Here is a 25,174-nt window from a genome sequence, read left to right as displayed (position 1 = left end):
GGCCGGGTATAACATGCCATATTTCAGTCCCAGATTCCTCAAAGTGGCCTTTACTCTATTATATTTCCGCCTGGCTTCCTGTACCATGATGGTGAAATCTGGGAACAGTGAGAGTTTGGAGCCCTGCCATATTAATTCGCCACGTTAACGTGACAGACTGAGTGCAGTGTCCCGGTCTCTGAAGTTCATAATGCGGGCTATTATCGGTCAAGGCAGGCAACCAGGATTAGGTCTAGGACCCAGAGAACGGTGAGCCCGCTTCACCACGCATCCAGCTGTAAATGAGACCCTACCAAATAGATCAATTAAGATCGTCTCTACGAAGGTGTCCAAGCGACCATTAGCAGTAGATTCGGGCACGCCAAGAATTTGCACGTTGTTTCGGCGACTGAGCGCTTCCAATTCCTAATTTTTGGTAGAAACATCTTTAAGGATTCGTTCAACGAGCTCTAGCCTCTTGAGTGATTGCGCAGTGCCATCTTCGAGATCAGAGGTGTGGGACTCCACGACATATAGGCGCCTGTCATGTGCCTGGATCTTAATTCCCATTTCCGAAATGTTCTTGTCTAAGGAGTCAAATCGCACATCCAGTGCCTTGAAGCAAGCATGCATCTCCTGCAGCAGAGACCCGATCTGGGCGATGGACTCTTCAGGCGCCGCCGTCTTCCGTCCTCCCTCCGCCATTTCGCCGGGCTGGTTTTGTTCAGTATCCATCACCTTCTCAAGAGGTAGTAAACGCTGCTTCGGCCCTGACTTGAAAAAACAAATGTGCTTGCAGGCCTGTCCCCGGCGCACTGGTGTGTGTCTACGTGCTGTGAGGGGGCTGCCCTGCTACACGTCCACGGAGGCCGACGGACCTCCCACTAGTGCTTCGCCGAGATTGCCGCAGTTGAATTAAATCGCGCACCAGCCCGCACCAGCCCGCCCCCGCCAGCTCACGCCTTATGTTTATACCGAAGTCCCACCGAGCGCACGCAGCCGCGGCATCTCCAGGCCTCTTCGGCTCCCCCGGGTGCCACCATGTTGGATTTACGGGCAGAGCTCCAGCCCATGTCGCATTCGTCTTTGCCGGCAGGATGTCCGAATCTGAAGGGCTCTTGCGGCTCCGGGGTCACTCCGCAGCTACATGCAGCATAGTATGAGCCACGGGGTCGGGCTGGAGTGTGGATTATTGGTCAATTGCCGAAGCGGCCGGCGGAACTTTAGAGCCGCACAACCATCTCAGTCTCCGGCTTGGCCACACCCCCGCACTTACAGGTAAGTTAAATGTGCCACTCAGAAATAGGCCAATTTATCCATGTTTAACCCCTTGGGCACGGGCGCGATTCTGCGCCTGTGCGGCCGTTTTGAAGAGTGGGCTGGTTCCTGACGGCCCCAGCCGTGATCAGCACACGCCCACCATGATGCATGACAGACGGGCCGTCATCAGCATGCAAGGGGTTAAACGGGGAGCACAGACTTTTTATTACTGCATAACAAGGGCAAATCCATAGAATTCTAAAGACAACAAAGCAGATAGGGCCAAAATCTGAGAGGAACATTACACAAAAGATGGTAATTTTCTACTCTTGGTTTTACACAGACTAACAAAAAATCAATAATATGGATATGCTTACAAAGAGGCGGTTAGCACGCAGGCCCCCTTTTAACTGTATAGGGTTTACAAATTGGAGGACCGATTAGAATCGTCTTAAATCTAATCCAATAAACCTTTTTGCTATGCTTGTGAGCCGTAATCTTTCATTATAAAAACATTCTACATAGTTTTAGACAAATAGTTTTCTAGACTTGTACATCTTTTTTTCCAATTTACTTTACAAATGTACGGTAAATAAATGAGCTTTTCCCTTGAGGACATGATAGGACGTCTACATGTTACTCACATGTGCACTGTGCATATACTTACCGAATTTGAGTACTACACTAAAAAGGAAATTAAAATCAGGAAAGTGTGAAAAATGCAGGGAGGGCTGTTTGAGATCTGCTCTACTTTTCAGCACCTGCATAATTATCTGCCCTACAAGATCAGTCCATCACCTTTCATGACAATACCAGTCACCTGCAGTGCTATCAATCTGCAACATCTCAAGTAGTAAATGCTGGATAAAAAAAGCAAGGTATTGGTGGGGAGGTGTGATCTTCTGTGCAATCAGCAGTGAAAGAGCTAATCTGGAGATCCCAACATGGAAGTCACATTTCAGCAGAGTGCAGAGGAGGGCACTAGAAATTGCAAATACCCAGCAAACTGGGCTGTGAAGTTGGCAGGTATACAAAATAGGGTTCAGTGTAGCCATAGAGCAATTCAGTGTAATGCAAGAAGGGGTCCAAGATCAGCTGCCAATATACAATAATAAAGTGTTTTACTACAAAGGAAAGATCCTTCAATAAGCTGTGCTCCATCAAGATCACCTTAGCATCTGTTTTGCTTTAAAAGCAGAAGCAGCCTCTCACCTGAAAGAACGCTCATCTTCTGTGCAACGGCTGTCAACTTTCCCTCTGAACCTGGAAGAGATTTGCATTATTACAATGCTGAAAAAGAAAAGGCACTGGTTGTGTCTAGTGACCCACAGAGTAGATTAGGGAAGAAAAGGACAAATCAACTGAAGCAAAGAAGGACAAGTAGTATGACACATGAGGGTTTTAAAGTAAGAACAGAACTATTGGAAAACAATTAAGGGAAAATATTATATAACATTGAGGATATGAAGGAGAATAAAGAATGACAGTGGCAACAAAGCACAAGTTACTTACTTGTGTAACAATATAACTGTAAGAGACATTAGTTAGTAATAGATTCCTTACCTTAGAATATCCCCAGCCATCAGAATGGATCCAGAATTTTTCATCAGCAGTACCCCTGCGCCTTCGTAGGAGTCATCTTACGGGTTCGCGTACGTCCTAGTCGCCGAGATGACGTCGCTGGAGCTACTTAGACGCGCCCACGCGCATGGACGTTAGTTCTGTACACTACTTTCCACGCCAGGAAAGCAGAGCCATGCAAGATACTGACCACTGGTGCATTGAAACTAGGGCCCTGAAAGGGATCACCTTAACCCTAGAAGTCAGTTCTCAGAACGGGGAGGATGGGTGGGGCGGTAAGGAATCTATCATTAACTAATGTCTCTTACAGATATATCATTACACAAGTAAGTAACTTGTGCATCTGAAAGAGACATGTTAATGATAGATTCCTTACCTTAGAATAGATACCCCAGCAATACCAACCACGGTGGTGGGTCTGCGAACCAAGGTCTCACCAGAAAGTCACAGAGAACAGAACGGGCAAAGAAGCCGTCTCTCCGGACTTGACTGTCAAGGCAGGAATGCTTGGTAAAAGTGTGCAACGAGGCCCATGTGGCTGCCTGACAGATGTCTTGCTGGGGGACACCACGTCCCAATGCAGTAGTAGCTGCTTTCGCCCTAGTAGAATACGCGCGCAACCCCACCAGAGGTTCCATTTTAGCCAGAGAATAACAGGCTTTGATACACTAGACGACCCAGTGGGAGATAATCCTCCTGTGTACAGCCCAGCCTTTCTTGGCGCCCACGTAGCCAACAAAGAGCTGGTCATCCACCCAGAACTGTTGTCTGCGAATTCAAATAAAATGAAAGCCAACGTTTTGGGTCCAGAGGGTGGAGCCTCTCGTCCTCTCTGGAAGGGTACGGAGGTGGAAAAAAAGTGGGCAAGGTGATAGTTTGCCCAACTTGGAAGGCAGTGACAACCTTTGGCAAGAAGGAAGGACGAGAGCGAAGCACAACCATGTCCGGATGAACCGACAGAAAAGGAGGCTTACAGGGAAGAGCCTGGAGCTCACTCATGTGCCTAGCGGAGGTGATGGGAACCAGGAAAGCAGTCTTCAAAGTTAGTAAACGAAGAGGACCGTTGTGAAGCGGCTCAAAAGGAGCGCACATCAGAAAAGTAAGAACCAAAGTCAAGTCCCACTGCGGCATCACAAACTAAATAGGAGGGTAAGGTGAGTATTGCCTTTGAGAAATCTATTTACAACAGGGGACTTGAAAAGAGAGGGCTGATCAGGTAGCCTGAGAAAGGCCGAAATTTAGAAAGACAGTCCTTGATAGTGCCCAAAGCGGAGCCCTGCTGGGCTAGAGAAAGAACAAAAAAAAGGACTTCTGAAAGAAGGGCAGAAAAGGGGTTCCACAGCCTTTGCTGTGCACCCTGCCACAAATTTGTTCCACCTGCATGCGTATACCAATTTAGTGGAGGGACGCCTGGCTGTCAGAATGATATTAAAGACTTCAGGAGGCAAGTCGAAAGGAATCAACTGTCGCCGCTCAATCTCCACGCATGTAGGAGGAGGCTGGACAGGTTGGGGTGGAGGACCGTCCCCTTCTGCTGCGATAGAAGATCCTCCCGAATAGGCAGTCTGATCGGGGGACCCATGCTCATACTGAGTAGCTCGGGATACCAAAATCTTCAAGCCCAGGCCTGAGCCACAAGAAAGACTTGGGCCTGGTCGCGCCTGATCTTCTTCAGCACTCTGGGTAGAAGGGGTACAAAAGAGCGCAGCTCCACTCGTGACACAAAGCGTCGCAGAGCTAGTGCCGCCTTGGAAATTCCAACGCGCAGAAGTGATGACATTGCGCGGTCTCTTCGGTGGCGAATAGATCTAACCAAGGCTCTCCCCACTGTTGAAAGAGACCTGGCACCACCTCAGAGGGAAGACGCTATTTGTGATCCATCAAGCACCGGTCGCTGAGTTTGTCCACCATGGCGTTCAAAGAACCTGACAGGTGTTGAATTGTCAAGGAAATGCCTTGACGTTCCAGCCATGTCCAGAGACGCATAGCCTCCTGACATTGGGTCAGCGATCCCCCCTGGGTGGTTGTGTCTGTGAACACCTGCACCACCTACCCCTTGACGGAAGGGAGGAATGCTCTCAGTGCAAGAAGGATCGCCCAAAGCTCCAGAAGGTTGATATGGAGCCAGGACTCCAACTGAGACCAGAGGCCTCCGATCTCCGCCTCTCCCATGTGGCCACCCCATCCTAGGAGGTACGTGCCTGTCACCACTGTATGCTCCGGCTGGGGAAGGGAGAGGGAGCGGCCACTGACTCAATGCTGATTCATGAGCTACGCACAATCCACCTTATCGCCGAACAGGCGAGTGCCATCAAGGGGGATGTCCATCAATGTGTTCTGAACATCCCCAGAAAAGCCAAATGTTCTCAACCAGGCGTGGCTGCGTAGCGCCACTGTCATGGAAATCGCCCTGCCCAGCGACTCAGCAGTGTCAAGACCACAATGGATCGTGAACTTGGCTGCGTCTCTCGCCTCAGCAAACGCCTGGGAGAGTACTGACCGAACCTCCACCGGATACTGAGGCAGCACTTGCGCAACCCTATCCCACACAGAATAGGAATAACAGCCCAAGTGACATGCGGTACTCACAGACCGCAGTCCTGTACTGGCAGAAGAAAAAATCTTCTTCCCAAACTGCTCCAGCTTCTTGGATTCCCTGTCCGGTGGTGCAGAAGGGAAAGCACTCTGGGACGCAGAGGCTTGGACAACCAAGCTCTCAGGGGTAGGGTGTTGGGAGAGGAAAACGGGGTCGCCCGGGGCCAGGCGATTGCGTCGGGCCACGTTCTTATCCATTGGAGCCCCTGTGTTGAGCCTGGACCAGGTGCCCAAAAGAACATCCTAGAGTGAATCAAGGGCAGCAACAGTATCATGGAAGAAGACGCCGGCCATAGCACCTCTGTCAGGAGGTTAGTCCGGACGGCACGGTAGGGAGCTTGAGGTGGAGAGCCTAGGCTGCCCTACGCAACACCATAGAATAGGAGCCACCCTCCTCTGCAGCCACGGTAGACGGAGACAGAGAGCTAGGTTCCAGAGTATAATCAGTGTAACCGCAACAAAATTATAAGGAACGTGACAAACAATAGGTAGGACTACGGTGGTCAGCATGTAGGTTATGTCAAGGAGTGCTTTATTTTGACATTTTTTTTGCAAAACTTTAATGTTGTCATCATTATAACAAACATTGGCAAAAAAAATAATATTTTTGGTCACAAAAAACAGACATTGCCACGGTAGGTCCAGTCACTGAATAAAACTACTTTTGAGTGCCAATATAATCCTTGTGGAAGAGCAAAAAGCTGTCACTGACAGGTAAGCCAGTTGGTAGATAAAAAAGGATAGAAATAATAACAAAACACTAGACCTAAATAGGAGCCAAATTTTGAAAGAAAGTGACAAAAGTGAACCCACAGTATATGTCCTTGCAGTAGCGCAGATTTGCGTCCTTCCTGAATTCACAAGAATTTAGAGAAGTAGGTCCGGAAATTGTACTACTAGAAAATATTTGAGAACTGCATTTTAGCACTGGTGAATAATCATGTTTAGATTTAGTCACACGAAAATCTGTTCACTTTCCCATCGGACACTTTGTTCCCCAACCCTGGAAGAAGTTTTACCTCTGCCCTTGTCAGGAGTAAATTTCCAATATTTCTCTAATTGGGAAAATATTGGAGACAAGCTGATGAAAACTCATAAAACAGGCAAGTTAGCAGGTTTGCATAAACTCAAAATGGCATTCCTACCATGGGAAACTATTGCTTACCACTACCTCCAGCCCCAGTATGTAGATCCGTGGAAAGGTGGTAAAACAATGGAGACAAAAACCACTCTTTCAATGAATGGGTTGATTGGCAAAGGTCTAGGAAAACACCAACAGTTCAAGTTTACCTGCCCTGGGGTGGCCAAGTGCAGAAGTGCTTTTCGTAGTGGTAGCCTCAAACACTACACGTTGAAGTCCATTGGGATCAAAACCTGCAAAATAAGACTGCAAGTGGAGACTGGGGGATCAGTGTGGCAGAACCCAAAGGGAGGCTCGGCTCTTGAGAGTCTCAGGACCACAGAGAGACCATCTGTTTCAATGGACTCAGGCTGGGGGCTCAGGTGCATACGTATTTTGTCCAGCAGGTCAGTGAGTTTGAGGATTTCACAGTTCTCAGGGTACCTGCAGAAGAGGGGAAGCAAACACAGCAAGACTACTTCTGAAATGGAACTAGCCACTCACAAAGTACCTCGATGTGCAGGTACGTTTTGGTGACTGTGGTTTTCAGACTGAGCACAAACCAGCCTTGGTGCTTACAACAGGCTCTGGTACACTGGTTATTGGTTCAGGGAGCCTCCAAGGTGGATCAGCATCTCAGACACTTGATGGATTGACGGGGCTGACCGCTTGGACACTTGGTAACCTTCTCCTGGGCTGCTGCTGCGTCGGTGGACTCGGTGGTCAGCAGATCGGTTAACCAGATGGTGCCTGCTGGCAAGTTGCTCCTCCACTTCATGGGAGATGCTAGCTGGTTGGCAAAGTGCTGGCAGCCCTCCAAGGCTTTGGGAGGATGCACAGCTGCAGGACGAGTCTGGTCTTTGCAACTGTCAGGAAACGTGCAGGCAGGCAGGGTTTGGCTCCAAGTCCACAGCTAGTTCAAGTTCTCGTGTACTTCAGCTCTGGTTTGTCCTTCTTTAGTCAGACGAATCAGGGTTCCTGGTGTCAGGGGACCACCTAAATAATGAATTTAGGGGCGATAAGGGGAGTGAAGGGTAGTAGCCAATGGGTTAATTACTTTTGGGGTCACAACACCCCCTATATGACCACTTCCAATGGGGAGAAGGCATTACCCTGCCGCAGAGCTCCTAATTTCACCCAAAACAAGATGGTGGAACCCTTCTTTTGTAAATCACATCAGTTAGCCCACCTTAGGGGTGTGACTAGCCTGCAGGGGCAACACACCTACTTCCAAAGCTAATGTTGCACCTGCCCAGGAGCCAAATGGGCCTCAGGGCAAAGGGTGGCATCTCCGAGATCTGGTGGAAGCCAGGGTCGCATATCAAAGGTGGCAGGGGCTTTGTATCTCACCCGGGCTTAATATGCTAAATCACTAGCCATCCTGCTAGAGGAGGTGTGACCACCTTCATCCCGAGCAGGCATTGTTTCTGGCCTAAGAGAGTGTGGGCTCTCACCTGCAGGGGACCAGAAACTCATCTGTGGTGGGAGGCTGGTCGATGCCAGTCAGCCTGTACAATAGATAGTGACAGGCTTTTCAGGGGGTGGCTCTAAGGTGCCCTCTGGGTGTAGGTATTAAATGTAGTACTGGCTCGCTAGATAGTGCACCAAAATGAGGTACACTGTACACAGAGTCCAGAGATAACCCAAAGGAATTACAGAGGCACAAATGACACCCCAAAAGCTTTCTTGTGTGGTAGTATGGGCGGGCAGTTAGGCCTATCTTGAGTAGCCTCTGGTAAAGTATATTAGAGTAGTCTAATCTTAAAATAATTACTGAAATTATGATCATGTGCATCAAGAGAAAAAATTGGAAGAATTATTTGCAGTGTTCTTGTAGGAAGCTGGCTCTTTATATAGTGGACCAAAAAGAGGTACACTGTAAAGAGTCCAGGAAAACCTCAGTTGGCTTACAGAGGCACAAATGATAACCTAAATGCTCTCATTTGTGGTAGTGTGGGTGATAAGTTAGGCGCATCTGAGGATAGTGCTAAGCATTTATTACACACGCAAAGGCAGTAAATGCGACACATACTCAAAGAAATCTGATACCAATTTATAAAAAATAACACGCAATCTATACTACTATTATTAAGAGAGAACACACACCTTTGAGCCAGGTAAACTCGGGAACCACAGCGACAATTCACACACCCGATACATTGTAGAAATTGTCAGGGTGTGCAGATGGACAGAGGCGGTAAAAAATTTTTTAAAACGTAAATTTAAAAATATAACTTTTTAAAAAAGTAGTGCCCTGAAAGTAGCGCCGGCCGCGACGCTGTGCTGGCCGCGACGTAGCGCTGGCCGCGACGTGCGTGATGACGAGCGGCGGAGAAGTGAGGAGCGCGGAGAGAAGCGGCGGCTCAGGTGCGTCATGACGAGCGGCGGACATGGAGCTGCGGTGAAGTGAGGAGCGCTGGAAGGAAGCGGCAGGTAAGGTAAATGCACATTGGAGTCAGGGCGGGAGGGAGTCGGGGCGGGAGGGGGTCGGGGCGGGAGGGGGTCGGAGCGGGTGTGAACAGAGGGACGGGCGGGAGGAGTCGGGGCGGGAGGGAGTCGAATAGGGAGGGGGGCGGGAGCGGGTGTGCACAGAGGGACGGGCACGCAAGCATCAAATGCTGCCCCCAGCCCCTTTCTGCCACTGGCATCGCTAGAGCGGGCTGATAGTTTTATATAAATTTAGATACCAACTCATCAGAATCAGATAAGTACTTTTGGAGTTATGAATTTTCACAGTTTTCAAAAGTTGACAGTGCAATTTTTGAGTGCAGTAATGTTATCTTATGGGGGAAAAACATGTACCACATTCGGGGACCTAACAGGGACTTATGGGGACAATCTTCTGGACTCAAGGTGTATATGGGGCAATGTCCAAGGCAGAACCAACAGGTCACTTGGTGCGGCACTGGGGTGGCAGCCTGCAGTAGCTAAAAAAAAAACAGGAAGGACTGAAAGCAACCCTTATAAAATGGAGAGCTGCGTAATTAAGTAAGGACTACCACAACAGTTGAAGTAATATTACAACAACATGGAAGAGGACAAGTTATGAGATCACAGTAAAAAAGATGAAGCGCCTCAGTACTAATTATAGACACTGTAAAACAACATATTGAGGAACTGGAGAGACCAACATTTTCTAATTGTGAATGAAGTTGTTGCAAAATGTCTACTGTAGATGCAGGACTCTGGTGACTGCACTCTCATCTGGTGCCATTAGAGTCAGACTCCGTAATGCCAATACAGTGCAGTATCCCATCCACCGCGTAAGTCTATGTGCAAGTGTGGTCAACAGCAAGTGTGGTCTATGTGCAAGTGTGGCCTAACAATTTACCGTATGTATTTGCCCTACTGCTCACTCTTACATCCTGGATATGCTGGCTGATTACTAGTGTCACTTTGTAATTTATAACTTATTACTGTGTATCCTACTATATGCACCTGTTTTTCTATACACGTTTTTCTGCACATTGGTACCACTATAGTGCACTACTGCATCCTCCCATACCCACCTAATCCTGCAACATGGACCCCATCGGCAAACACACATACAAAATCAACTACCCACCATCACTCACCAAAAAAGCCGCCAAACGCTTTAAACACAACTTCCTTAGGTCACACTCGGAAACGCCCTTTGCTGACACCTACTTCTCACCGGTCAATGGATCCCTGAACACCGATATCATCTTCCACACTACACGCAGAGCTCAATGGAGAAAAGCGTTCTCCCTACTCACCGTCTCCTCCACTAGAAAATCCGCTCACAGCCTAACTCTCACCATCTCACCATCCCAAGTCTTTCCAGGCAGAGCCACCATCACTATTTACAATAACGGGATTGTCCTATCACAATCCACAGACAGGAACCTGGAACTGCTGGACAACATGTTCCCCACTTTCAAAGAACACCTTTCCAAGTCACGGACAAACACTCATATCTCCCCCAGTCCCACCAACCATGACCTCACAGCCACATACTCTTCAATCAGGGACACACCTACCACCCCTGACCTCCCATCCCCTACCTACAACCCCACTATCCCAATTCAGCACTCCGTCACAGACACAGATCACTCCCCCTCATACACCGCTCTTTCCCCCGCCCCTTCTACCAACTTGCGGACCTCCACACATACCCTCAACACTCCTATCACACCTACAGCGGGCATTAACACCCCGCTCACCGCTGACAGCACAGTTCCCACCCATAACACACCTAACTTAGTCCAGCACCAGAATAACACGCATTCCGACAATTCCCCCACTTTATCCCCCCCCATTCTCAGTCCTCATTACCCTCCAACCAACTTCGCAGAACGTACCCCCTCTCCTAATTTAACTCCCCCTCCCCTCAACAGGACCATCTCCAATCCCACTTCCCCTCCTACTCTCAGCCCCCACTACCCTCCTTACACCCCCACCACGGCTACCAGTCTCCCAGCCTTCACCTTGTCCCCCCCGCCTACCACCAATGCCCCCACCCATAACACCAACTTCCTCCCTACCTCATCCACACCCCTCCCGTCCAAAACCTCTCGCATCCCTAACCCCATCCCGCACACCAACACAACGCAGACCTGCTCGAACACCAGCCCTCCCTCCCACCGGCACACGAATCCCCTGGCCAGCCATTCACCCCTGACTGCCACTCCCACCCCCACCACCTACCCTACGATGGAATACATCACGGCCACCCTCACTCAGATCAAAGAAGACATTCACGCCATCAAAGAACTACTCTCCACACGCCCCATACACCGCCCACCCACCTCCACCCCCCCCTCCCAAATTGTCTCCTACTCCGCCGGCGGACCCCCACCCTCATCACACCCCACACCAGGCGTCAATCCCTGCTCATAGGCGCAGCAACTGCACTCGTCCCCCGCATCGCCCCTGCAACCCCTCACACATCTACACCTCCCCGCCAAACTTGTCCCCTACCCCTCCGAATAACTCTCGCACCCAGCTATCCCCCAATCTCACATCAATCCCAGCTCTTAATCGCAACAACCGCCCTCGCCGCACCCACAACTCTTCTTCTGACCTCGACACACTCACCCTTCTCCGCTCCTATGACCCAGCCCCCCAAACTCACACAAGCACCCCACACCGCAACATTCCCACGATACACCCAAATCCCCTTAGACCACCCACACTAAACAGCAGATTCTCCATCCCCAATAACCTTAGAAAAGTCCCTCTCTCGCTAGAACCATCTAACACCCTCTACACACCCCGTCTCAAGTGCGCTCTTCTCAACTGCAGATCGGCCACGAAACACTCAGCAGCCATTGCTGAGCTCCTCTTATCGCGGGACCTTGACCTAATCATCCTGACTGAAACGTGGCTAACTGAATATTCGACACCCATAATGGACATTCTGGTTCCTCCCAACTACCACATTATCAGGCTCGACAGAACAGGCCAAATAGGTGGCGGAATCGCATGCATATACAGGAACAACCTCTCTGTTCAGAAAGTCAATTCCACATCCCTACCATCACCAACATCCTGGGAATACATCTGCCTCGACATTATTAGTGAGGGCAAACCGATATGCTCTCTTCACAGCATTTACCACCCACCCAGGGACAACCTCACCTTTTCCCAACAAATCATGGATATGATCTCAACCAATTCCGGAAGCCAGCTCACCCAAATATACCTTGGTGACTTCAACCTCCATTGGAACGACCGCAACGACGCGGTGGTAAATAGTCTTAAAAATGTCCTCGATGCCCTTAACCTCACCCAAATATGCAACAGCCCGACCCACGAGAAAGGCTCTACCATCGACCTGATCATCTCCAAAGAGGACTCTATCCAACTCGAATCCATCCAACCCTGTGACTGGTCAGATCATCATATTATCACATTCTTTATCAACGAAAAAGTCAAAGTCAATCCGGCGCAACTCTCCAAGCCCAAAGTCTGGAAAAGAGACTCGAAAAAGCTCAACCCAGGCTCTCTGCCCCCTAACAGTTGCAATCTCCTACTCCCTCCTGCAGGCGCCTCGGACGTCCAAACTCTGACGGACCACTATCTCAACACTATGACCTCTATAATTAATGAGGCTGCTCCTATGCAGCTAAAAAGAGTCTCTACTAAAATCTCCAAACCATGGTACGACGGGAGTCTCAACGAAGATAGAAGAGACATGCGAATGGCAGAACGGACCTGGAGATCAGCCCCCTCCGCAATGCACCTAAAGGAGTTGAAGAAAAAGAGAAACGCCTACTTCAGGAAAATAAAACGCTCAAAATCGGACTTCTTCAGCCTCCAACTTAACCAAGCAAAAAACCGCCCGAGAAAACTGTTTGAGCTAATCAAATCGCAATCCAAGGAACAACCACAACCACTCAACACTGGTCGTGAGGCACCCTCCTGTGAAGACTTCGCTGCTTTCTTTATCCAAAAAACTGACAAAATAAAAAGCGATCTCCTCATTGACGCAAGCCTCTACTCCAAACCCAAATGCCTAGCACCCGCGGAACCAAAAAACAATGCTACATGGTCAACCTTTGACACATACTCGGAAGAAGAAATTGGCAAATTACTCAGCACCCTGAAACCATCCAATCACCTCACGGACCCCCTCCCTGCCTTCGCAGTAAAAGACTTTACCCCTTTGCTTCTCCCTCTCTGGACTAAAATCATCAACAGCTCTCTCCAACAAGGAAACATACCTGACTCCCTCAAGGTTGGTCAGGTCACACCTCTACTAAAGAAACCAACAGCCGACCCCTCTGACCTCAACAATTACCGTCCCATCACCAATATCCCCACTCTCGCCAAACTGCTGGAAAAATGCGCACAACTACAATTGACTAAACACATTGAGCAATTCGATCTCCTAAACCCTCACCAGTCAGGCTTCTGAGCAGGACACAGCACAGAAACTGCTATGACTCACATAATTGACGACGCACTTCAAATGCTAGACCAAAACGACACCTGCCTCCTCATCCTTCTTGATCTCTCCTCAGCATTCGACACCGTTAAACATGAGAATCTACTAGAACTACTAAACACAAGAATGGGCTTATCTGGAACTGTCCTCAAATGGTTCACTTCCTTTCTGCACAACAGGTCGCAGAAATTCAAGAGCAACAACCTGATGTCTTCGCCAATACCTGTAACGCTAGGCGTCCCCCAAGGATCCTCTCTATCCCCAACCTTGTTCAACCTAGTCATGGAACCTCTCACCACCTTGCTACAAGCATCCAATATACACTTTCACATGTACGCCGATGACACCCAACTTTACCTCAAATTACAATCACCCAATGACATCCTGCTCCTGAACTCAACGATCAGATGCACCCAATCCTGGCTTGCCGACAATCACCTCAAACTCAATGCCCTGAAAACAGAGTTCCTTCTGATCTCACCTCCAGCGAAGATACCCACCACTCAACATTGGCTTAAACTCCTAACCGCACTCAATGTCCAACCCACCATCGTGGACTCAGCAAAATCTTTAGGCATAACACTCGACACCAATCTCAACATGCAGCAACATATCAGCCAGGCAACAAAGGGAGCGAACTTCCAGATCAATACTCTGAGGAAACTTAAACCCTACCTCCCAGCCAAAGACTTCCAAACTGCGGTACAAGCACTAGTCATCCCACGAATTGAATACGACAGCACCGCCCTCTGCGGACTCCCACTAACTACAACCGCACCACTAAAAGCGTCTCTAAATGCTGCAGCGAGACTCATCACTGGGTCAAAAAAGCACTCCCACATTACCCCTGACTTGAAGTCCCTGAATTGGCTGCCTTTTGAAGCCAGAATACTTCTGAAAATCGCCTGCATGACACACAAGGCGGTACACCTAAACTCACCCGGCTACCTCGCTCAGAAATTGACAATCTCTGGGGGAATCAGAAACACGAGAGGCACAAACAATCTTCTGCTGAAACCTCGAAGATTCCGGAAGGAAAAAACATACAAGCGCTCCTTCTCAGGAATGGCGCCTAGGATTTGGAACTCACTCCCTCCCGAAACCAGGCTTATCTCCTCCACTACACTCTTTAAAAAAGAAGTAAAAGCTATCCTTATGGCTAAATACACTTGATCTACTATCTCGAACCCTATTAACACCCTGCACTGATCTGTATTACTTGCTTGACCCCTTTACTTATTTGTATGAGTTGTCTTATCACTCACATGATTGGCTTTGCAGCCACCTATTTGTATTATTTGTACTGTGTGATCTACTGCTTTACCTATTTGACTTTGTTCCCTCATGTACCCTTCTGTACTGTGTGATCTATTGATTTACCTATTTGACTTTGTTCCCTCATGTACCCCTCTATGTAAAGCGCTCTGATATCTGCGAAGATCTTGTTCGCGCTATATAAAACTTTGAAAATAAATAAATAAAAATTGGCAATTTGGATTCACCCTATAGGCAGGAAGTAATCTAGATAACCTTTGGCCACCTGGTCACTCAATGAGATAGGTAGCAAGATTGAGTACTTAAAGAAAAAAATAATTATATATTATACATCCATGTAATATGACAGGCCTGTATAGCAAGCACCCTGTTGCTTTAAAATCAGGTCTGCACTGCGGAAATACTCCAATAATCATAGACCCCAGCATCTTAATACTTGAGTTCCTTTTACTTAAGTTCCTTTACCATTACTTTGAAACATCAGCTGTTCAAGTCCTTATTCTTTTTCCCCCTATTAATGGCACATGAAGCAATTTTTCCAAAGCCTAACATTGTGTAACGATTTCTGCTGTGACTCACCGCTTAAAATAGCGAACAGGTGCCTTGTCAGAGATTCAACCGCAGGAGGGTCACTGCACTGCCGAGCAAGATTCCGTAAAGCCACCACTGCTTCGTCCATTAGCTGAGTATTGTTGGATTTTAACTGACCTAGTGAAAGAACAGAAAGTCAGGCATGAAGCAGACCAGGAGGTTCTACCAAGCTCCTTTTGAGCAAATGGGAATGAAACATAATGCTAGCATCTCAAGATATGCTGTGCTGCATTATTACAGTTAGGCATATATGTGAGAATTTTCACAGGGAGCAAACTGCCATACCATTTGGAGCAGGCAAAAATCTAGACAAACTGCATGGAGGTGGTAGTAAAACTAACTTGAGATGCAGAAGACTGAATAAACTATGAAACTAGACGTCTGAGTCTATAGGCAAGTGTTGCTCTGTTCAACTTCAAGGATCGTTGCCTCTTGGCAAAGACCCAGCCATTTCTGCTAAGATTCAACATATGGACTATAGCAGTTATGTACACAACCTGCACAACCTAACCATGTGTTCAAAAGCCAGATGATTAACCAGTTTTACAAAAATGTTCTTGTGTGCTAAAACCTGTAAGCCATGACAAGTGTATGCATCCCATAAGCATTAAAAATCCATTCTCAGAGCTGTCACATACTTCCTTGATAGTAAAGAAATGAAGCTTTGCCTTTAAGAGACCATTTATATTCAAGACGCCACTACACTCAACACTTCTCGGATGTTTTATTGCCAGCTGTGCACCTTATTGACAATCACTATTTCAATGCTTCAAATTGGCACATGGGTTCCATGACTTAACAACTTAAGTGAGAAATGACAACGGTTTGTTTTTAGTGTGCCTTTTTTCTAGCAAGAGTATAATACTAAGGTTCACTTTTATGTGCTGACATTCCCATATGCCCCATGATTTGTGATCAGAAACCTTGTAGAGTCGGATAGTTAAAGAGGATATTCATATGTTTTTATGGAACACCGTGTGATATTAATATAACTAGCTTGTGGGAAGTACTTACTGGCCAAACCTCTCCCTATGTCCAGTGCATACTGACTCAGGTCAAGAGTAACAGAAGCAAGTAAGCAGGAGATCGCTGCAAAACAAAATGGGATTAATGAAGAGTAACATGTACCAAATAAATACTTCACATACAAGTTTGCATGCTTACCTACCTGCCCAGGATATGGCAGACATCAACCTATATTAAAGCACCAAAGACTGGTAGCAACTTTGGCAGGAGAACTAATCTTGGTCATGCTAGAAGTCTACTACAAAGTGCTAGTCTACCGCCAACTGGCCTTAGGCACCAGACAGCATAAGGAACAAGGCAAGTGCTTCAACCATTATGAACATTCATAGGTGAAGATCAGCTATTTGTGAAGTCCTTCATTAAATTACCACTGCCTAGTTATTCTAGCTGTTCATCCAAGTCACATCATTATCATTTTACTAACTTGCTTATTCTACCTCTAAACCAGAATCAAAATCCATGGAAATGTATCAAACATTTTAGTCTCCCCCTCCTACCTCAAAAATTCAGCGACGCAGTTCATAAATTCCATAGAGGACAGATACAGAAACAGAAAGGGGCATAGCTCACACTTAACATAGAACACCTGCAGACTAAGAAGCATCGTATATACAATACATTTAGCAGAATTTACTTAATTGTAATACTGATTCTCCAACAAAGACATCATGCAGCACAAGTTTTTTGGGAATATTCCTCAGCCGTTAGGAGAATTACCAGAAAAGTTTGACGCATATTCGGAGAACAATTTACCCCAGATTAATTCTAAAAATGTTGTTTTCAAATGTATTTGCTTCTTTCCGTCCCTAAATTGGTGCTTCACCATCACCTCTATGCAGAGCTGATCCATATGCCGATAGTGGAAATAGACCACTGTGACGCTATTCAGTCAAGCACCCTTCATATGTCTCAAATGTTCTTATGGGTTCGGCCTCACTTAAGGGTCCCATTTCATCGGAGATCACTGGGAACTAAACCTGTGTTGCTTTACATTTCAGCCTCAGCTGCTTGTTGTCTTGGACCTATGCTGCCATGTTGCGAGCAGGCAAATAATCAGGGAACAATTCCCATAGCGTACACTGTTAGATTAAAAGGCTTCAGGGAGTTGAATTTTAATGCTTGTGAAAGATGGACTTTATCAAGGGCTTAAATTTAAATCCACTCTAACAAATACTTTCAAGTCATGTTCAGGCACCTATTTCCTCACTTTTTAATGGAGTTTATTTCAGAAGGATCATCTCATTGTAAAGATGGGGCAAGAAGAATTGCTTGCAAATGTAAAACAAAAAATACCCAAATTAGAGAATCGCTTTGACTGGCAACTAAATTAATTAATTTTTCTTTAATAATGAACTGGTCTACAGTCACAACCTAGTCAGGAGAAACAGTAGTAAATACTCTTTCAGAGCGGTGGATAAATAAATGATTGAATCTCGGAAACATTTTTAGAAAACAGGATTAGTCTTGTCAAACAAACAGTAAGGTAAGCACACACGAACAAGCCAGAGGCAGATTAGCCTCAAGGTTGTGTCACAGATGTTATGTATTTTCTATTCTGCTTATTCCCCTTCTTAAATTACACATGCTAATCAATCAATAGCAAATATGTGTTATCAACAGAATGCGCATTTAGTTTATGTTACGATCTACAACATGTTAATTAAGTATTAAGAGTAGCAAGAATTTTTGAAATGCACACAAAATATACCAACTCCAAATGCCTTACTAATACAAGACAATAAGGGCATGTTCGACACGGATGGCTCTGTACAACCTGGGGTTAGTAATAAATAAAAATATAATGCGGCTTCTGCTGCAATGCAGGACATTTTTTACGCTGTTCTTTCTTTTGACGCTTCCAAGGTAATTTGTGTTGAAAGTGTCGCACCTGCAATTTGCTTAGAACAGAACTGTTTCTACCTTTTGAAGGTCATATTTTTATTACTGTACTGTGAATTTTTGTTGTTTTGGTCTTGTTTGGTTTAGATAAAGATTACTTATTTTTCTAAACTGGTAGGGTGTCCATTCATAGCGTTTTCACTGTATTACTGTATGTGTTCACAAATGCTTTACACACTGCCTCTGAGATAAGCCTGTCTGCTCGTGCCAAGCTAGCAAGGGGGTGAGCAGGGGTTCTTTTAGAAGGGTATTCCCCTTACCCTGACTAGGAAGAAGGGTCCCTACTTGGACAAAGGGGCAAACCCTTGCCAACTAGAGACACCCATTTCTAACAAGGGTCATCACCGTGAGCCTCCCCTCCCAGCCCAAGTATTTTGTTGCTGCTCACCATGCCAGTGCCACAGTCCAAGAATGCTGCAGTAGACCCTTCACCGCCCATCTGGGATACAATACGGGAAATAATCCCCTAGCACCCAAGGGGATTCTATCCACCCTATATGCTGGCTCTGTTCAATCTCCAAATACCCATCCATTTACCGTGACTAAAAGGGCAGCCCAGTAGTAGCTCTGGATGTAGGGCAATGCTAGTCCCCATCACAGACCCCTCGCTGAAGTGTGTGCAGCGCTATCCGTGGCGCACCATAATAGGATAATAGGAATCGTGGCTCGGCATTCACTCTTAGAAAGAAAAGTGGGAGGATCGCATATGGCGTATTTTGCAAGGCATATAGTAGCCATGGGCCAGTCATCATTTTAAATAGCGCCGCCCGTTCTATGAGGGTACACTGCAGGGTCCGCCAAAGTTTGGAGTCCACCAGGAGTCTATCTAGTTGGGAACCCAAGATACGTCGGTAGAACTCCCGGTAGTCTCTCATGATATAAATGTCTAAGTATTTAAAGCTTTGTTTTTCGATCGACACATCACACCTGGAAGTCAGGTCGGGGATCCCACCCACGTAGGGGGAAGAGAAGGGATTATCCCAGTTAATGCGGTATCCTGAATATTCCCCATAAATACGGATGATCTGCAGTATCCTGTCAACTCACTGTCTCGGTCTTCTGTCATATAGTAGGATATTGTCCGAATAGAAGGAGATGCGTTCCTCCTATTCTTCCCCAATCATGACTCCACAAATCAAGGGGTCCTGCCCTGCCCATGCCCCCAAGGGCTCTAGAGCCAAAGCGAATAAGAATGGAGACATCTGTGCCTTGTTCCTTTCAGGAGAGAGAATATTCTGAAAACAGTGGCGCTGACTCTCACCCTAGCTAGGGCGGTTGATAAAGGAGTTACCCCCACCCGATGAACCTGGGCCAAACACCAAACCGGCTCAGTACAGCAAAGAAGTAATGCACTCCACACTATCAAAGGCCATCCTGGCATCGAGAGACAAGAGGTCTGCCTGGTCGGAGAAGTCAGTTTCTGTGAAATGAAGGACACCAAATAGCCTGCGAAAGTTTAATCTAGTTACCCTATGCGGCATGAACCCAGACTCTCCCGGGTGTATGAGGGAGGTGATCACCCCGACCAAGCACGAGGATAGGAGTTTTGCTAGGACCGCGACTTCATAATGGAGCAGAGAGATTGGCCTATATGAACCACATTCCGATGGGGGTTTGCAGTCTTTTGGGTTCACGGCTATTACCGCCGTCCTCTGGTCTGGAGGAAGGATACCCTTCGTTTAGCCTCTGTCAGCATGTCCATGAGATGTCTTGCCGTTTTACTTAAAATACATTTGTACATCTCTACAGGCAATCCATTGGGTCCTACTGCCTTACCGGACTGCAGGGAATGGAACAAAGTAACTATCTCTTCGATCGTCAACTCCCCTCCAACATTTTTCTATCTTCTACCAATATTTGCAGTAAAGTTATGTCTGGCAGGATGTCACTGCAATCCTGCTCTGTTTTCGTGGAGGAGTAAGTGTACAGTGCCTCATAGTAAGTGGCAAACATCTCCGCCACCCTTTCCCGGTGTCTTATACACACCCTGCCTATTCCACTAATCCTGGGACCCATCTGCCACTCACCCTCCTCTTATCCAGCATAGTGAGAAGTTTGTTTGCTTTGTCCCCTGCCTCATATAGTCTGTGCTGAGTGGCCAAGGCCTGTGTCCTGGCAATATACTCTAGTAGCTCAAGCAATTCCTTCTGGCACAGCCGCAAAAGGTGTCTTCCCTCTGCCACCGGAGGCTCCAGACTCAAAAGATCTTTTTCTAGGGCCCAACACTGGAGAGGTTTTTCTTTCTTCATAATGCCCACTCGTGCTTGGGCGAGCTCTCTGATCAGTTTTAACGGGCTCCCAAAATAGAGTCACTTTGGAGTTCATAGATCCCACATTGTCAGTGAAGTATGATACTGCTCCGTTCCTCATGTCTTCCCTAAACTCACTGTCACTAAAGTAGCATCGGTTTAACCATGGGGGCAGGGTGTTGTCCTTGTCGGGGCCTTCAAGCCTCGCCTCCAATGGGGAGTGGTCAGATATACCGCGAGCTATGTGTGTTGCACCCATAAATTCCCTTAAATCAGGGAGTTGTGTAACAAGATAGTCCAATCTGGAGAGCCTCCTGTGTGCTGCCGACATGCAAGTGTATTGCTTTGTGGTGGGGTATTGGTGCCACCATATATCCCCAGGCCCATAGCTTCAATGAAGTCCCCAGCGATTCCATTCTTCTCCCTGATGATGTCCCTCCAGCTACAGCCATCTCCCTGGAGATAACTACACGCAAACATCAAAATACTTGCAAATGTGGGGTCCCCACGTGCCCAATAATATTTCCGACAAATCACTTCCACTCTCACCATTATTTTATGCAAAATTACAGCCCTACAAAAATGCTCAGTAAACACGAAGGGGAACACTAGGCAAAACATTTCCGCTTCACTGAATGAAGTCCTGTGACCCTCCCACTCTCGCACCCACAATCCTCCCTTGCAACATGAAATTCCAGCCCATTCTATTCTATGCACTGCCACGCACACTCAATCTCCGGCCACAAAAATCGGTCCCAGTCTGAACAGCAAACCACAAAGCTCAGTCTGAGCAACTCTACTGAATCGAACCAGTAACTGCCCGGTTAAACCCCATAACATTGGCATTGCAAACACACACCCACCCCACATATGCAACTGGTGACCACAGGGACCAGCACTACAAACGTGTCCAACATAACAACCTCCCAGATGAAACAGGACACACACCTCTAAAATTTTACAGACCATGAGCATCTCCATATGAAACTGTAACCACCAAATGCCGGCATTCATCCATAGCGCACCAATCCAAATCTGCTAGCACTTTATTATAATTCCACGAATACTGCACCCACAAGCGGTCCACCCCAAAAAAATAGGACACAAACAAATGCAGTCCATAGCACAGAATGCAGGCGTAGCTAGACCCCAGCATACAGCGAAACCATAGCAACCATCTGTACATCACGCAAAGTCCAGCGCTGAGAGGGCACATGCGCATCACAAAGCTATGCAGTCAATACAAAACGATCACAACCAAATTAAATTAAAATAACCAAAAGGAGTCAATAGATCTTCTCTTGCTACCTCCAGTATGGCACAAACTCTGCCAGATGCAAGGGGTAGCAAAGGAAAGAGATGGAGAAAGTATGAAGAGTATACAGATGTGGAGTCAAATTGAAACTCAAATTTGTTTGGTTAATTAAAATCTTACAATATAGTGACAATAATTCCTGTTGTAATAAGGATATTATTGATAAAAGTCCAGCTTAAAATTAATAAAAACATACATTGATAGGTTAATCAAAATCATCATAATAGTTAAATATAGCAACACTTCATAGTTCAGACCTCATAATACAAATGTACATATTATGTACATCCTATATTACAGCACAAATTAATCTTGCTGGTCTAACTCCCTTCTTTTTGTTGATAAAAACTTTACAAAAGCGGAGTTCAGTGCTATGTCATCTGAACGTAGACATCTTATCAGTGCTTGTCTACAGGTCCGTACTCCTCGGGAATTAAAATGCCAGTATAGATCTTCTTTCATCTTTAAGTTTTGGGCATATACAAAGCAAATAAATAAGTTCTCTTCTCCCATTTTGCATAAGTGGCAGGGCATCAATTCCGCTGATCGAAGCCAAGGCATTATGTGACATAAACCTGGGAAGACGCCAAAACGGTCTTTTATAAAAATATTTTTTTGCTTCAAAGACCAAGGAGTTTCTAATTAGGATTGAACTTTCACTTTTGTATACCCGGTCATTAATGACCATGGAATGTATTGTTTTTGCAAGAGAATCTTTATCAGTATATAATGATAGATGTAGTGTTATTTTATTGATAAATATTGTAAATGAATCTGTAGTTATTGGCATGTTTCAGGTCATGTGGGCAGAATATTCATCTAAAGTGGCTTGTAAATATTTCCAGAATTGAGACATCAGACTTGTTTTTATTTCCTGCCATAACAGATTGGACATTTGATTTACATTATCCATTTTAATTCTATTCCATACTTTTATGAATTGGCCTTTTCGTGCAATTAGCTGGTTAGTTAGCCCAAATTCCAATCTAATTTGTGCAGGCGATGCATTATGGGGAAGATGAAAAAGTGATTTGAAGATTTTCGTCACAACATTATTGATGATTATAGTCTTTTTCACACAATGCTTCGCTACCATACGTTAACATTGGCAATAGTTTTGCCGATATTACTTTTAAAAGCTGTAGGTAATTCAGCCCCCCTAGTGACTTCTGCAAGATTCTAAATTCTGTCATTAGGGTGTTAGCTCTCCTTTGCATATCAACTGTATGTGGATGAAATGATCCTTTATCATCGAATAGTACTCCCAGATATTTATATGATCTTACTTGTTCTAATTGTAAGTTTTGGAGGAGCCATTTATGCTTATATTTTGACCCTAGGTTTTTGTTGACTTCCATTAAATTGTGTCTTGGTGTCGTTTATAATCATACCATTTGACTGGGAGCACCTTGATATCCTATTTATCAGGCGTTGTAGCCCAACCTTTGTTTGGCTTAATAGGATAACATTGTCTGCATATAACAGATTTGATATTGGAGTACTAGCAAATTTTGGAAGGTAGGCATTCACCTTATCCATCGCTTGTGTTAGGTCCGATAGAAACAGAATAAAAAGCAAGTGGACCAAAACACATGCTTGCTTTAGGCCCATGGAAGTTGGAATTACCTTCGAAACACACAAGCCATCACCCAACCGAATTCTAACCCACGTCTTTGAATAGAGTAATTGGATCGATGTTAAGAAGGAAGATGTAATGCCTTGCTCTTTCAACTTTTGCCAAAGTAGTTGCCTTTGTACATAATCGAAGGCCGATTTAAAGTCCACAAATACAGTGGTTGCTTCTTTTCAATATATTTGTTCATTAGTACTGATAACACTAATATATTTGTTTTGGTTCCCAATCCTGGTGTGAACCCCGTATGATTTGGTAGAATTATCCGTTTCTCCTTTGCCCAGGCAGATCATTTTGATAGTAGGACTCCTGCAAATAATTTAGCATCAGTGACTTGTGGGGTAATTAATCGATAATTGCCAGGCTGTGCCCAGTCACCTTTTTTATAGATTGGTGATATTAATGAGCCCTTCCATGTTTCCGGTATTGTCGATGTCTCACAGATTCCTTAAACACCTTCATGAGATATTCTGCCCAAAGAGCAGGATTTTCTTTATATAATGCCAATGGAATACCATTGGGACCAGGAGCACCATCTTCTTGTTTTTGAATTAGTTTGCATACTTGATTTTTTGTTATGTCAATTTCATAATCAAAATCCTTTGTTAGCATATCTTTCACCTTCACACGGTCATCTTTTTGTGTGATTCCCCAGTTGGTGTTTAGGTGTGATGTTAAGTATCTGATCCAATCTGCTTCGCTTAATGTGGATGATACAGTTGTTTCAGTAGGTCATAATAAACCATTTATCATTTTCTAGAAATCTTTTGAGTTTTGTTGTTTACTTGTATATAGTGCCTTAACCCAGAGATCTTGCTGTGCTTGAATTTTTTTTATCCCAGATTAGCCTCTGTAAGTTATGATTAATACTTTTAAAATTAGAACGTAAGACCATATCATTTGGGCGTCTTTTTTTCTTTCGCCAAAGCCTATTACGAGATCTTCTCAGGATCTGCGTTGTGTGTGATAATTTTATTTCTCGCTTCAAACTTGACTCCTTTGGTATTACTTATAATAGGGGTTTGACACAAATGTATTAACTAGTTTTTTTATGCAGTACACCCAACTTTCCATTACAGTCAAAGATTCCTCTTTGAAGCTTTCTTTAACCAAATTTTGGAGTCTTCTTTCCAATTTAGTCTCCTATAATTGTTCCCGTCTGTTCGGGTACAGTTGCATATTTTTTATGTTGTGTACAATGCAGCTTTATAACAAGTATTTGCTGGCTATGGTCACTATCATTCACTTTCTCAATACAGAAAGATGATTTCTTGATAAAAACATTCAAAGGTGCAATTGTATAGTTGATTCTTGATTTGTTATGGTGTGAATGATATGTCCATGCTCATTGTGTATCATGTGGAAACCACCCATTTAAAATTCTGAATCCCAATGATTCTATATCGTGGGGTACTAATTACCATAGTTGATGTTTGCTGTGGAATTGCAGATAATTAATCCTGTTGTAAGATTGTATAGTCTCTTGAATAGGGCAATAACAGGTTTAGGTTAAAGTACCCTGAGATAATATATTCAATGACTGGGTCCTCAATCATTTGCTGTAATAAAAAACTAGTAAAACTAGTACTCATGTTCTTCCCTGAGCTTAATTTAGAATGTATATATAAGTTTATAAGTAATAATAATTGTAATTTATTACTTTCCATGTACCGTAGCTTTACTATTAAGAAATGATTATAATTTGGAACCACTTGTACATGCTCCACTTTCCAGTATATGG

The 25,174-nt window shown here is 45.4% G+C and overlaps 1 protein-coding gene across 2 annotated transcripts in view; it reads right to left on the bottom strand.

Annotated features, from left to right (window-relative positions):
• The window catches only part of GCN1 (GCN1 activator of EIF2AK4), a 746,722-nt gene that overhangs the window by 565,751 nt on the left and 155,797 nt on the right, over positions 1-25,174 (bottom strand). For both annotated transcript variants that reach the window (XM_086942874.1, XM_086942875.1), the window contains exons 10-12: positions 16,326-16,400; positions 15,300-15,428; positions 2,452-2,502 (exon numbers count right to left, since the gene is read on the bottom strand). In XM_086942874.1, coding sequence (XP_086799000.1) covers positions 2,452-2,502; positions 15,300-15,428; positions 16,326-16,400 — 255 coding nt within the window. The remainder of the gene's footprint in view (positions 1-2,451; positions 2,503-15,299; positions 15,429-16,325; positions 16,401-25,174) is intronic.

Source organism: Lissotriton vulgaris, chromosome 11, assembly GCF_964263255.1.
Source record: "Lissotriton vulgaris chromosome 11, aLisVul1.2, whole genome shotgun sequence".
In the NCBI taxonomy this organism is placed as follows: Eukaryota; Metazoa; Chordata; class Amphibia; order Caudata; family Salamandridae; genus Lissotriton; species Lissotriton vulgaris.
This window is presented reverse-complemented; position numbering and strand designations above follow the sequence as displayed.